The sequence below is a fragment of the Theropithecus gelada genome, chromosome 5 (assembly GCF_003255815.1).
Source record: "Theropithecus gelada isolate Dixy chromosome 5, Tgel_1.0, whole genome shotgun sequence".
NCBI lineage: Eukaryota > Metazoa > Chordata > Mammalia > Primates > Cercopithecidae > Theropithecus > Theropithecus gelada.
Window position 1 is genome coordinate 36984050 of NC_037672.1, and position 14562 is coordinate 36998611.

The 14562-nt window shown below is 41.0% G+C and overlaps 1 protein-coding gene across 3 annotated transcripts in view; it reads left to right on the top strand.

Annotated features, from left to right (window-relative positions):
- TBC1D1 (TBC1 domain family member 1) overlaps positions 1 to 14562 on the top strand; it is a 247528-nt gene that overhangs the window by 142279 nt on the left and 90687 nt on the right. For all 3 annotated transcript variants that reach the window (XM_025385040.1, XM_025385042.1, XM_025385041.1), the window contains exons 8-10: positions 2321 to 2431; positions 10773 to 10901; positions 12223 to 12309. In XM_025385040.1, the coding sequence (XP_025240825.1) occupies positions 2321 to 2431; positions 10773 to 10901; positions 12223 to 12309 (327 nt within the window). The remainder of the gene's footprint in view (positions 1 to 2320; positions 2432 to 10772; positions 10902 to 12222; positions 12310 to 14562) is intronic.

The window sequence follows — 14562 nt, forward strand, 5'->3', positions numbered from 1 at the left end:
AAGACACAGGAGAAGAAAGAGTGGGCCAACCGTCAGGCGCCTGTACCTGCTCAGAGGCCTCTTGTAATTCCTGTTCGCTTCCCTGGACCTTTTTTTTTTTTAATAGACTTAATTTTTTTTTAGAGCAGTTTTAGGTTTACAGGAAAATTGGGTGAAAAGTACAGAGTTTCCATATTAGCTTTCACTGTCCCCCACCCCACAGTTTCTCCGATTTTTAACATATCTTGCATTACTGAGGGCTCATTCATTATAATTGATGAGCCAATATTTGTACATTAATATTAACTAAAGTTCATGGCTTACATTTGGGTTCACTGTTGGTGTTCTATATTCTGTGGGTTGTGACAGATGCTTAATGTCATGTGCCCATCATTATGGTATCATACAGAATAGTTTCACTGCCCTAAAAATCCCCATGCTCTGCCTGTTCTCCCACCTCCTCCCTAATCCTTGATCATTTTGCTCTCTCCATAGTTTTGCCTTTTCCAGCATGTCATGTGGTTGGAATCACACAGTAGCCTTTTCAGACTGGCTATTTTTGCTTAGCAATATGCACTTAAGGTTTTTCCATGTCTCTTTATGGCTTGATAGCTCATTTCTCATTGCTAAATAATATTGCGTTTTATGGATGCACTACAGTTTCTTTACATTTGCCAATTGATGCCCATCTTAGTTGCTTCCAAGTTTTGATAATTGTGAATAAAGATGCTGTAAACATGAGATCGTAGGTTTTTGTGTGAATATGAGTTTTCAGCTCATTTGGGTAAACACCAAGGAGTGCAGTTGCTGGGTCATGTGGTCAGAATGTGTTTAGTTTTACAAGAAACTGCCAGCCTGTTTTCCAAAGTGGCTGTACTGTTTTGCATCCCCACCAACCATAAATGGGAGTTCTTCTTGTTTTGTGGACATTTGGACTTAGTGTGTCCATAACTCTTTGATCTAGCAGTGTTGAGTTGGGATTGTGGCATTACTGCCACTTTCGTTTTTGAGAATCTAATGCTCACTTTCTCTAGAGGAATCCACTTGTTGCATGTAACTTGTAAAATTTTATAATATTGAGGTTCATGGCCTGGAGTCCAGGTTGAGAGTGTCTGCGCTAGCCTCTAAAATATTTAATATCTCAGTCCGAAATCTGAAAGAACAGGAAGTCCTCGATGGAAACAAACCCTTCTAATCATTAACTATCTTTTCCTTACGTGACAAGAACAACTTACCTTTTATCTTGTTCATTAAGAAAGGACTGGGTTTCTTTAAGAAAGGACTGTCAGAAAGTCTGGGTTAGACGTGCAGGGTAAAGTCGCTTTCTTAGTTAGCTGGGGAAGAAGTGACCAAGAGTGGTGTTGACCCAGACTCAGATCCTTGTGTAGTCGATCCATTTATGTGACTGAATTTGTTTTAAAGAACAGGCTGGAAGTTTGAAGTAGGGAGAGAGGAGGAACGGGCAATGGATATTTGTCAATATAAAAAAAGATGTATTTTCAAAACTTACAGACTAAAAACTTTGTGTATCCCAAAGCAATTCATTTTACTTTGTTTATATACAGATAAAATAATACATTAAATTAGGTGGACTTTTAAAAAAATGCACTCTGGCATTTCAAATCCAAGGCATTTGGGAGCAGGAGGAGACCATGGAGTTTCCTCTGCGCACCATCCTCACTTCAGCAGACAGGGAAGCTAGGATTAAGGGGCTTGGCTTCGGTCACACTTCTAGGCAGCAGCCAGAACCTACATGTCCTGACTTTGGTCCAGTGTGCGGTGCCACGACCCTGTCTAAAAGTTAAAAGGTATAGAGATAATTTTTTTTTAAAGAAAGAAGAAAGAAATGTAGTACACGCCATGAAATCTTGTATGGAAGGACGTGCCCCATGGGGATTCCACAGAGTGCTTCATGGTGAACACATTCAACATAGGAAATTATGACATTGAATCCCGTTGCTGTTTTCCTTGCCCATTCCCTAAGGGTTTGTCAATATTTGGTCATTATGGTCCCTGACCTCTGGGTATTTACATGGATTTTGTGTTTTTCCTCGTGTTTTAAAAACTATTTATTTGTTAAACATTTTGACTCTGTCTCTATCTGATATTAAGGATTCATTTTAGATAGGAGGACAGCAGAGATCACAAGCTGAATCTGACCCTCTGGCTCCACTGTTCCTTTTTAAAAATTACCTCTACTTTTAGGACCATTGGTGCCCCCTAGTGAGATAACTGAGTAAAAGCACTAGTTTAGTGAATGGAAGCTGTTAGCGTTTAAAAAGACACGGCTTAGCAATGTTGTTGACCATTAAAAATCCTGTTTCTGATTTTTGTTTTAAAGAAATTGAGACCAAGAAATGAACAGCGAGAGAATGAATTGATTATTTCTTTTCTGAGATGTTTATATGAAGAGAAACAGAAAGAACACATCCATATTGGGGAGATGAAGCAGGTATGGCATTTTTGTCTCTTGTAATTATTGCCAAGTCTCTTTATAGACAATGTTTTGAGGATTTTCTGAAACTCTGATACCTCTTTTTCTCTCTCTGTTTTATTTTCCTTTGTTGCACATGGAGGGGAGATTTGGGGGTGTTAGATTGTGCATGCTTGAGAAGATAGGAAAAGTTTCTGTCTGCACCATAGCGGAGTTGGAACAGCTGCTTTAATGAGAGGACTGGCTTAGAGCAGCAAGAATTGAGTGTAAGAGTGGCTGCCACCAAGATGAGCCGCTTGGCTTGCAGGGAGCTGGTCTGTCACCTCGCCTTTCTTCTCTGTAAACCTGGACAGACATTGCATGGCTGCCTTTGGAATTACAAAAAGTACCTGAACGTCCTTTGTGATACAAATGCTAGGTCACAAATCAGATACAATGTTGGCAAGCCTGACTTATGTGCTCTTTAGGTTAGAACTTGGATTAATTCCATTTTGCATGATGGAAATACAGAGTCTCCCTGCCCTCCACTGTCTACAGCATTATTTAACTTTTCTCTTTGTGGGGTCTCAAGGTAGAAGCTGAGGCTCTCTGCAGATCTCTCCCTTGGAAGATCTTCCCGTTTGGGAGTCCCTATGTTATGTGGTACCACAGACCATTTCCTTTGTCTTTTGGACTCCATGTGAGTCCATTCGTAATGAACCATTAATAGCTTCAAAACATACACGTTTTATGTTTGCTAAAGTTACGTGTTGGCCAAAAATCTAGGGAAAAATCAGTGAAGGATGTACAAGTTTCTCAGTTTCCCAAAAGTGTGTCCCCTTTTCTTTTTGAACACTCCCCGCATGCGTGTGCCAAAGACACTTCTGTGCTCAGCGGTGTGCCCTGTCCCACGGCAGCCTTTGCGTCTGGACCCTAAACCAAGTGTACGGTTTTCATGGGGTATACACTTAGCAAATCTCCTCATTAGGTTTCTACCTTCCGATGGCTTAGGCAAACGCATGCCTTCCCTGAACCCTTGTGCTGGTGTACAGTGTCAGCCATGGTTTCTAATCTCATTGGCCAGCCATGGGGTCCTTTAGCAGTGACTCTAACATGAGTATATGACCTGTGTTTTTTTTATTTTTCACTTTTGGTCTTGATGTGTAGCCATTCCTCCCTTCCCAGCCTGTACCCTTAAGATAGCATTCAAGTTCTGTGTCTCTCCTGTTCACTTTTGGATGGACCACACAGTCTAAGTTTTCAGTTAATTCTCGAGTTCATTTTTCGCCTATTTCTTTTCTCTTTTCCACTCCCTTTTTCCCCTCTTGTGCCACTGATTTTTTTCCCTGTTCCAACTATCTTTTATCTGAGTCAGTCTGACGTGTTCCAACAGAAAATTGATAATTTTGGAGTAATTTATAACTGCTAGAAAGGGGAATGAAGCATTTACGGTGGATGGAAAGTCTTCTTTTACTAAACATTTTGAGCATTTGTGGTGAATGGAAAGTTTTGACCTAACTGCAGACTCATTTTTATGGACCAGGATATTTTTATGGTTTGAGCATAGATCATCCAATAGAGAAATGTGTTTAATGTTCCCCGCCCCCCCCCCCAAAGTGTAAGAGTTCAGTGTAGAAGCCTTACAAGCAGAACTGGCGTCTGTGCAACACTTTTACTAGGGGTTTCTAAACATCATGACCCAGAAGGCTCATGTCTTCGTCTATAAAGAAGCTGCCCTAATCCCCTGATGAGGCTGGTGTACTCCAGGCTGGACACTCTCATGGGCTCTGAGGAGTGGGCTTCTCAGAGCAGCAGCTGCTTTATAGACCCGTTAGGCACAGCCTTGAGGTTCACTGATAGATTCTTTGCATGTTTTCTGCTATCAGTTTAGCCACATGGGTTTCATTACCTTCTTGTTGGACCTAAAAATTTCTAAAGCTTTTGTAAATGTGGGAAGATGTGACCTAGACCGTGGTAGGATCATGACTTTGACAAAGACTTCTCTGGCCACAGGACTTCAAAAGTGGACAGAGGACAGCGAGCACTCCTCTCCGTGCTCAGGGTCGGCAGGGAGGCCATATGTGCTTTTCAAAGACCAAAAGAATAGTGCTGGGTAACTGTCAGAGGAGTTGCGAAATAGAAAAAACCCTGAATGAGTCTTTTGATCTTACAGAACAGGGTTCAGTTTGGGCAAGACTTATACATGAAGTTAGAGGCTGTCACGTTTTAGTCAGTGGACTTGTCGTTTCCACCTGTATTCACAGAGGTGGTACAAAAATTAGTATGAAATCAGCTGTCACTTACTGAATGTTTACCAAGTGCCAGATAGAATTCTCATTCCTTATGTAAATGACTCCATTCATTCTACAGGATTTTTGAGGTAGGTGGTAAAATACCCATTTTATAGATGAGGAAATGGGGAAGAGCAGTCAAGTAGTTAGCTAGTGAGTAGTGGAGCCACTTTGACATCTAAGTACTTTATCTTATTTTTTTTTTTAAGGAGCTTAACAAAATTTAATGCTATATAACTACTTACTGATTTCCTTGGGTCTGTTTTCTAGCAGATAAGATTTTCTTTCTTTGTTTTGTGACATTTTATTATGAAACATTTCAAACATATAGAGAAGTTGAAAGAATTATACTATGAGCACTCATATACCCACCATCCAGATTTTACAGTTTTAAACATTTTGTTAATTTGGTTTATCATATATCTATTAGTCCACCTTATTTTTCCATGCCTTTCAAATTAAGTGATATCAATACCCTTCATCCCTAAACACTTTAGCATGCATATCATTAACTAGAATTTAGTGTTTGTTTCCAATTTGGGGGAGATGAAATTTACATTTGGTAGGTTATGCAAATCTTAAGTGTACTATTTGTTGAGTTTTGATGACTGCTACTACATTCAGGTAGCTCAAACCACTATCAAGATATAGAATATTTTCATCCTGCCACACGCGTTGGCTCATGCCTGTAATCCCAGCACTTTGGGAGGCCGAGCCGGGCGGATCAGGAGGTCAGGAGATCGAGACCATCCTGGCTTAACACGGTGAAATCCCGTCTCCACTAAAAATACAAAAATTAGCCAGGCGTGGTGGCGGGCGCCTGTAGTCCCAGCTACTCGGGAGGCTGAGGCAGGAGAACGGCGTGATCCCGGGGAGCGGAGGTTGCAGTGAACCAAGATCACACCACTGCACTCTAGCCTGGGTGACAGACTCTGTCTCCAAAAAAAAAAAAAAAAATTTTTTTTCATCCTACCAGAAAGTAGCCCTATATTCCTCTTCTAGTCAGTCCTCACTACCCCTTCCCCCAGGTAACCACTGTTTCGATTTTTTTTCACCTTAGATTAGTTTTGCCAGTTCTAGAATTTCTTATAAATGGCATGATACTCTTTTGAGTTCTGGCTCCTTCCGCTTAGCATAAGGTTTCTGAGACTCATCAGAAACGTTATGCTACATTGTTGCATGAATCAGTTGCTTGTATCAGTAGTTTGTTCCTTTTTGTTCTGTGGTATTAATGTCAAGAGTTTCTTTCTCCATTCTCCTTCTGAGCTGCTTGATTATGAATAAGGCTGCTGGTAGATACATTGTGCCAGCCGGGGATGGTGGGTTCTGAACTGAGAATTTCAGTGTAGCATCAGGATTTAAAACTTGAATCCAAACTTTCATGCCTAGCGTTCACCCATCTGTCGAAGGATGTGCAATATAATGACTACAATTGAATTCACTGTGGAGCCTCCAAATTAGAAATTATTGTCTACAAGGGCCAGGCACAGTGGCTCACGCCTGTAATCCCAGCACTTTGCGAGGCTGAGATGGGAGGATTGCTTGAGGCCAAGAGTTTGAGACCAGCATGGTCAATATAGCGATACCCCATCTGTTTTTTTTTTTTTTTTTATTTTAAAGAAATTACTGTTTTAAGAACCAGCATCATCTTCCAAGGAGAAACTTCTAGATACTTATTTTAAGATAAATAAGGAACAAGTTGTATTCTAAATGTGAATTATTTTTTAAATGCAATTTTTTAAACAAACTTTATTTGAATTATGGCAATAGACATGGAAAACAATCTTGATAGTAGGGGAAAGCAGAAGAAACACTGAATTAAGTACACAGAGATTCTTCAGGCCTGCTTTAAAAACACATGCATACAAATGCACTTCTGTCTCTTAGGATCTACTAACTGATGCTGCTTGCTTTAGTCTTTTAGCTAATATTTCTTTTCTTTTCTTTTTTTTTTTTCTTTCTTTCTTTCTTTCTTTCTTTCTTTCTTGCTTGCTTGCTTTCTTTCTGTCTGTCTGTCTGTCTTTCTGTCTGTCTTTCTTTCTTTTTGACAGAGTCTTGCTCTGTTGCCAGGCTGGAGTGCAGTGGCACAATCTTGGCTCACTGCAACCTCCGCCTCCCGGATTCAAGCGATTCTCCTGCCTCAGCCTCCTGAGTAGTTGGGACTACAGGCATATGCCACTATGCCCAGCTAATTTTTGTATATTTAGTAGAGACGGGGTTTCACCGTGTTGGCTGGGATGTTCTCTGTCTCTTGACCTCGTGATCCGCCTGCCTTGGCCTCCCAAAGTGCTGGGATTACAGGTGTGAGCCACTGCGCCTGGCCAACATTTTCTTTATATGTCAAAACAATTCAGTTTGCTTCACTTTTATGAAAGGTTTATTATGAGTTTGAAAGCAATTCTCCCTTTTCTTAACTTTGTAACTGGTGTTGAGTAGAAGGCAGGCCCCTAGGGGCCCTTTGTGGATAAGTCCCTTTACTCTGGAGGCTGCCTCGAGCCTGGACAGGCCCTTACACTTGGTCAGTGACTGCACAGAACCAGTTGCAACAGGTAAGGCGCCTCCCTGTGGCGCATAGTATTTTGCAGGCACTTGGTCACTATTTGCTGAGTGAGTCTGTTACCTTAGGTGTGTATTTCCTGTGGACCTGCCAGGGGATCATTGCTCATTCACTCATTTTGAACAAGCCAGTATTACATGTCCAGGGTATGCTCTGTAGTGTGAAACACAAAGGTAAATGATAGTTTCCCTTCTCAAAGGAATTTCTAAGCTAGTAGCCATTCTTTTGATGCATATTCTCATTCTCATAGAATTAAAATTATGGATAATTGGACAAAACTGAATGTCGCTCTAATCAGAATCCATTCTTTTTCTTTCATGCCTTGAAAAATGTGTAGCATTCATTAGTGAATTAGGATTTCATTATTCAAAGAAGACAGTAAGGTCTTCGAACAGCAGATTACTGAATAAAATAATGCCTAATAGCAATAGAATGAGGGGAAGACATAGTTAAGGAACATTTTATGCCCATTAGACTGGCAGAAATTTTTAAAATGTGACAATACCTTATAAAGGTGAACTTTCCTATACTGATACTGAGAATATGAATTGGTACCATTCAGGGGAGAGAAGCTTGATAGTATCTGCTGTAGCTGAAGAGGCACAGTCCCTGTGACCCAGTGAGGACATTCCTCATTATTTCCCTTGCCAAATATTTCACGTGAGTCTGTAAGGAGCTCTGTACAAGAGAGGTCACTGCAGCCTCCTTTGTAAAAGCAAGAAAAAAAAAGCAAATAAGTGTTTAACAATAGGAACATGGATAAATTAGGTTATACAGTGAAAATGTGCACTCTGGCTAAAGTGAGTGAATCAGAAAATATTTGTCAGCAGGAGTAAATCTCAAAAATAGTATTGCAAGAAGGAAGCTAATTTACAGAAGGATGTATGCAGTATGACACCTTTCATTTAGTTTCAACTACATATCTTTTATGGACACATACATACATATAAAAGTAGAAAACATGAATTGATAGGATAAACACCAAATATTTCTGCATATGGCCAGATGTGGGGAGGTAGTGGTGATTAAGCTTCAAAGATGTCTGTAGTGGTTCCCATTAAAAGTAGGAAGTAGGCTGGGCACAGTGGCTCACACCTGTAATTCCAGCACTTTGGGAGGCCAAGGCAGGTGGATCGCTTAAGGCCAGGAGTTGGAGACCAGCCTGACCAACATGGCGAAACCGCATCTCTACAAAAAATACAAAAATTAGCCGGATGTGGTGGTGCACACCTGTAGTCCCAGCTACTCGGGAGGCTGAGGCATGAGAATTGCTTGAGCCCAGGAGGTGGAGGTTGCAGTGAGCCAAGATCGTACCACTGCACTCCAGCCTGGGCGACAGAGTGAGACTCCATCTCAAAAAAAAAGAGGCTCATAGTCATGATATCTGATGTTTTTTGAGTGTCTGGTTTACATTTTTGTTTTTATTTTTTGAGACAAATCTCACTCTGTCACACAGCCTGGAGTGCGGTGGTACGATGTCAGCTCACTGCAATCTCTGCCTCCCGGGTTCAAGTGATTCTCCTGTCTCAGCCTCCCAAGTAGCTGGGATTACAGGCATGCACCACCACACCTGGCCAATTTTTACATTTTTAATAGATACAGGGTTTCGCCATGTTGGCCAGACTGGTCTCAAACTCTTGACCTCAAATGATTCATCTGCCTCAGCCTCCCAAAGTTCTGGGATTACAGGCATCAGCCACTGTACCCCGCCTTGGTATATGTGTTTTGATTTGTATTCATTCATTTAAGCCTCATGACAGCTCCACGAGGAAAGTTCACTATGCATCCTCAGGCTGCAGGTAGAGGGCCTGAAAGGGACAGGAGATAACAGTTTGGCCAAGACCACAGAGCCAGGGAATAGCAGAGGAACATTTCACCTGGGCATTGCACTCCAGAGCTGTGCTTCTCACTGTTCTCAACCCCTGGCAAACGCTCACTTGAACAAAGCCAGGTGGTGATACAAAGGTATTTATTTATTATATTAGTCTCTACACTTTTCTGTGTGCTTGAAATATAACAACTGCAACAAATAATATGTCAGTATTTAGAGTAATGGGGGATTTGCTTGTGTGTGTGTGTGTGTGTGTGTGTTTTTGAGATGGAGTCTCACTCTGTCGCCCAGGCTGGAGTGCAGTGTCATGATCTCGGCTCACTGCAACCTCCACCTCCTGGGTTCAAGTGATTCTCCTGCCTTGGCCTCCTGAGTAACTGGGAATACAGGTGTGCGCCACTACGCCTGGCTATTTTTTGTATTTTTAGTAGAGACGGGGTTTCCCCGTGTTGGCCAGGCTGGTCTCAAACTCCTGACCTCAGGTAATCCACCCACCTTGGCCTCCCAAAGTGCTGGGTTACAGGCATGAGCCACTGCGCCTGGCCGTTTGTTTTTCTAACAAAATTATTTTCTAACAGAAAGCAATCAGGTGAGAATCCACATAAGAAACAAATTCAGAGATATTTGTTGTATATTTTTAAAAAATGTACCTTCAACTGGGTGTGTTAGCTCACTCCTGTAATCCCAGCACTTTGGGAGGCCAAGGCAGGTAGATCACTTGAGCTCAGGAGTTTGAGATCAGCCTGGCCAATGTGGTGAAACCCCGTCTCTACAAAAAATACAAAAAATTAGCTGCGCGTAGTCCCAGCTACTTTGGGGGCTGAGGTGGGAGGATTGCTTGAACCTAGGAGGTCAAGACAGCAGTGAGCCATGATTGTGGCACTGCACTCCAGCCTGGGCAACAAAGTGAGACCCTGGCACCCTGTCTCAAAACAAAAACATAAACAAAAAAGCACGTCCTTGTAAATAAGTAACACTAAGACTTCATTTAGTACAACTCCATTGTATTTTTATTTTCATTTTCTATGGCCAGTAGTTAAGGGAGAGAAGCTTGGTTGCAGAGAATGAAAGGACGATGGGAAAATAAAAGTAGGAGAGAGGAAAATGCAAGAAAGCAGAGATCTGTAGAAAGGGATGAAGGGTTTGTATAGGCAGAGAAAATATGTTCTTTAATTGAGAAATTTCTGTTGTCTCACCATCTGAAATGCCCTCAAAGGTAAGTTATTGCTTTATTTTGAAAAACTAATCATAGCTACCTTTGTCCCACGCTGTGTTCAATGCTTTACACACTTTACCTGTTTTAGTCTCACAACACAGTGTTATGATTCGATCTTGCCATTGGTCTCACTTTGCTGAAGAGGAAGTTTGAGGCTCAGAGAGAGTAAGAAACTGGCAGAAGACCACAGTTAGGAAAGACAGATCTCTGATCCAGTTGCAGAGTCTGAGCAATAAACTGCTTCACCTGATTGGTTTCAAAGCACATTTCCTCATTTTACTTGGGGTAATCACAGCAGCTCTCTGAGGCAAAATTATTTCCTGGACTTGCAGCCATGTCACTAAGGAGCAGATGAGGTGAGATCACAGACAGAATCAGAATGATGGCCTGGTGCCAAAAAGATGTGTCCTAGAGATTCTTCATTCCTTTAAGAAGGAGAGGAGGAAGCGATAAGTGACTTAACTTTTCATTTTTCACTTTTTTAGACATCGCAGATTGCAGCAGAGAATATCGGAAGTGAATTACCACCCAGTGCCACTCGATTTAGGCTAGATCTGCTGAAAAACAAAGCAAAGAGATCTTTAACAGAGTCTTTAGAAAGTATTTTGTCCCGGGTAAGTAGCATAATTTCCCCCAATTTAAGTTAAATCACCTTTTAGGAGAGTGTTAGATTGAGTTATATGCTTTTATTCCATCAATGTTCATAAAGGTAAAAGTATAAAACCTTTTTTTAATGTTTTCTGAGGCTTAGAACAATATTATCTACATTTTAAATTGTTTTTAATTTGACCTAGGTTTAAAAGAATATGTATTCCTTACTCTTTTGTATTATATCCAATGGGATTTTTTTTACCTCCCCAAATAATATTTGTTGACCAGTCCCTATAAAGAGCATGCCGTAGATACACTGAGGTGTGGCTTCTGTTCTCCCTAGTATTACTGTGTATAACTTAAAAAGCAGTTACTGCCAGCTGCTGGTGTTAGGTTTCTAAAAGGCTATATAGTAGGGGTCAGCAAACATGCCCATTGGTCACATTCCACCCACCTCTACTTTTGTAAAGTTTTATCGAAACACTGCCACATCCATTCATTTATCTGTTATCTAAGGCTTTTGTTTTGCAGACTTCAACAGTTGCCGCAGATACTATATGCCTCACAAAGCATAAGACACTTACTATCTGTCCCTTTACAGAAAACATTTACCAAATATAGCTCTACAGAAAGAACAAAGTACACACGTACATCAATCTGGGAGTTCTTTAAGAAATTACACCTCCCTCCCATGAGTGTAAATAGCCTTGATGGCACGTCTGAGAAATCAAATCTGATTTTCCCTCAGAGAAAATCCTTTCTGGAGTATGCAGTATCTTCTTATAGTTCTTCTTGATTTTATCGCACACTTCTTTTGAAACATCTGATTTTTATTATTTTTTTAATTAAGGAAAGTTAAATTTTATTTTCTTTGAAGATGTTTCTGAGAATTTTGTAGTATCTTCTGAGATCATGAAAAACAGTTGATTTACAAAACCAGAATTGGGAGGGGCTGCATTTGAGAGCTCCCAAAGGGATAGAGTGCTGTCTGAGTGACAAGCTGCTGGCCATTATGATGACTTGTGACCCAGGGGAGGGAGTTGCTGAGTGGGCTTGCTTGAGCGCTAGATTTTCCTTATAGACGAATTGTCTTGTCTTCCTGCCTGTCACCCCTGCCAAATTACTCAGCCGCCAGGTGTTTTGGAACGTTTAGGTTAGTGTCTTTTTTTTTTTTTTTTTTAAATGATGGAAATGTTGATTATTTTAATGTACATATATCCTTAGTAGCATTTCTCAGTAGATATATTTTTTTCCTCAGCTTATTTAAATGGACCAATCTGCTTCTAGCTGATGCCTTTGCAAAAGCCTCCAGGGTCATAACTCGACTGCCTTTTCTTTATATAGGGTAATAAAGCCAGAGGCCTGCAGGAACACTCCAGCAGTGTGGATCTGGATAGCTCCCTGTCTAGTACATTAAGTAACACCAGCAAAGTAAGCACATTTCTCTTTATATGACACCCTGAAGAAACCAGCAAATCGGTCTTGCTCATCTCCTGTCTACATGCCTCCAATAATTTGCTGCTTCCAAATTTCTTGGCACAGGTGGATGACTGGTCATGCAGGTCTATCATAACATAAAAGTTTTACATGAAAGAGCAGATGGGGCCAGGCGCAGTGGCTCATGCCTGTAATCCCAACACTCTCAGAGGCCAAGGTGGGCAGATCATGAGGTCAGAAGATCGAGATCATCCTTGCTAACACGGTGAAACGCCGTCTCTACTAAAAATACAAAAAATTAGCGCCTATAGTCCCAGCTACTCGGGAGGCTGAGGCAGGAGAATGGCGTGAACCCGGGAGGCGGAGCTTGCAGTGAGCCGAGATCGAGCCACTGCTCTCCAGCCTGGGCGACAGAGCGAGACTCCGTCTCAAAAAGAAAAATAAATAAAATTTTTTAAAAAAGCAGATGGTCATTCCAGAAACAAAGAAACAAGATCACAATTTGAGACAAGTAAGATCTAATTTGTCACAATGCAATCAATGGATTTCTTTCTCAAGTAGATTTTCCTATTAAAAAGTAATTAATATTGGGAAAACCTCAAAAAGTGGATTTGTGAATTTAGAGGAGTATACAACTTAAATTTTTCTTGTTTAAAAACATTTTAATTTTGGATTTAGGAGTACATGTGCATGTTGATTACATGGGTATATTGCATACTGGTGGGGACTGGGCTTCTAGTGTACCCCTTATCCAAGTAGTGAACATTGTACCCAATAGTTAATTTTTCAACTTTCACACCCCCTTTCATTCTCCCCCACTTTTGGGGAAATTAAATTTCTGAAACTTTATCCTGTAGCTGGCTCTATGATTATAATGAACCATTACTGTTTCATTTAAATAAGCAAGTATCTATGTCCTTCTTTTAATAACTTGCTTTCCAGACATTTAATCATATTTAAACCTGGTCAGTTCAACTTTATAACTGCTGAAAAGCAGGTTTGGGTTTTGTGCTGGGGGGCCAGCTTTCCCTTCTGCTACCAGAGGACTCTCTTTTGCAGTAGTGAGGGAGGGAGTGTTTGTGGAGTCCAGCTCCTTACCACAGGCAGGGTTTACAGTCCTCTGCCATCCCTCCTAGACACATGGCTTTCAGAATTTTTCTAACCTACAGTAAGAAGCACATTTAACATTGTGGCGTAGTTCACAAACACACATACCTACACACACATACCTACACATTCACACACAAAATTAAAAGTTAACAAAACAATATTTACTGTGAACAACATATAATACATACTGATATTTTGTTCCATTTTAAAAGTGCTCATGGCAAACTACTCAGTTGTACCACCTACTAACGTGATAGAGGGCCCAGTTTGAGATACACTTCCTTAGATGAGTGCTTCTCACATTTTAGGTGCCTTCATCATGGGGTTCTGGTTAAAGTGCAGATTCTGGTTCAGTAGGCACTGGAGGAGGCCTGAAATGGTGCATTTCCAACGAGCTCCAAGGCAGTGCTACTGCTCCTGGTCTGCAGACCCCCTCTGGGGAGTGAGGAGCTAGACAGCAGTCTTGTAAATGTGAGTTTCTAAGCTAAAATCCAGGGGAACATAGCGTCGTCCAGCCTCCGTCTAATACACACTGATCCCACCCTGCAATTCATTGCAAGTGTGGAAAACCTTTTGTCTATTTGTTGTATACAGACGAACCACACACAGCCCCTTTCATGTAGGCAGTTACCTAGGAGGTGAGAGATGACAGATGCACAAACAGCTGCAGCATCAAGCAGAGTGTGGTAGGAGCCCAGAAGTTACAAATAAGAGACATTGGTAACTTCAGTGTCAGAAGAGCAAGGGGAGGGGAAGTTAGGTTTGGTCAGTGGAACCAGGAAAAAGGTGAGGGGTAAGGGGCCAGTGATGCTATTGGACTAAATCTTGGTGTAGGAATTGTGCCTATGGAAGTGAACAGAGAAGAAGGCATTCCAGACAGACCAGTGTCAATAGAGATACAATGAAGAAATTCATGTCACTCAGGTGGCTTTCCAGTAAGCCTTATTGCTTGCTTTTTATTTTTCTTCAAAATGCAGAAATAGGAATATATACATATTCATTCTTCAGTACTTGATAGTTGTGAAGATTCTTTAAAAAAGTTATAAAAGTCTATCTAAGATTTCAATTTCTAGAGTCATTCTAAGATGCTACTTTTCAGAAGCTGCTTGCGTGTATTGTGTATGTTTATGTGTACTT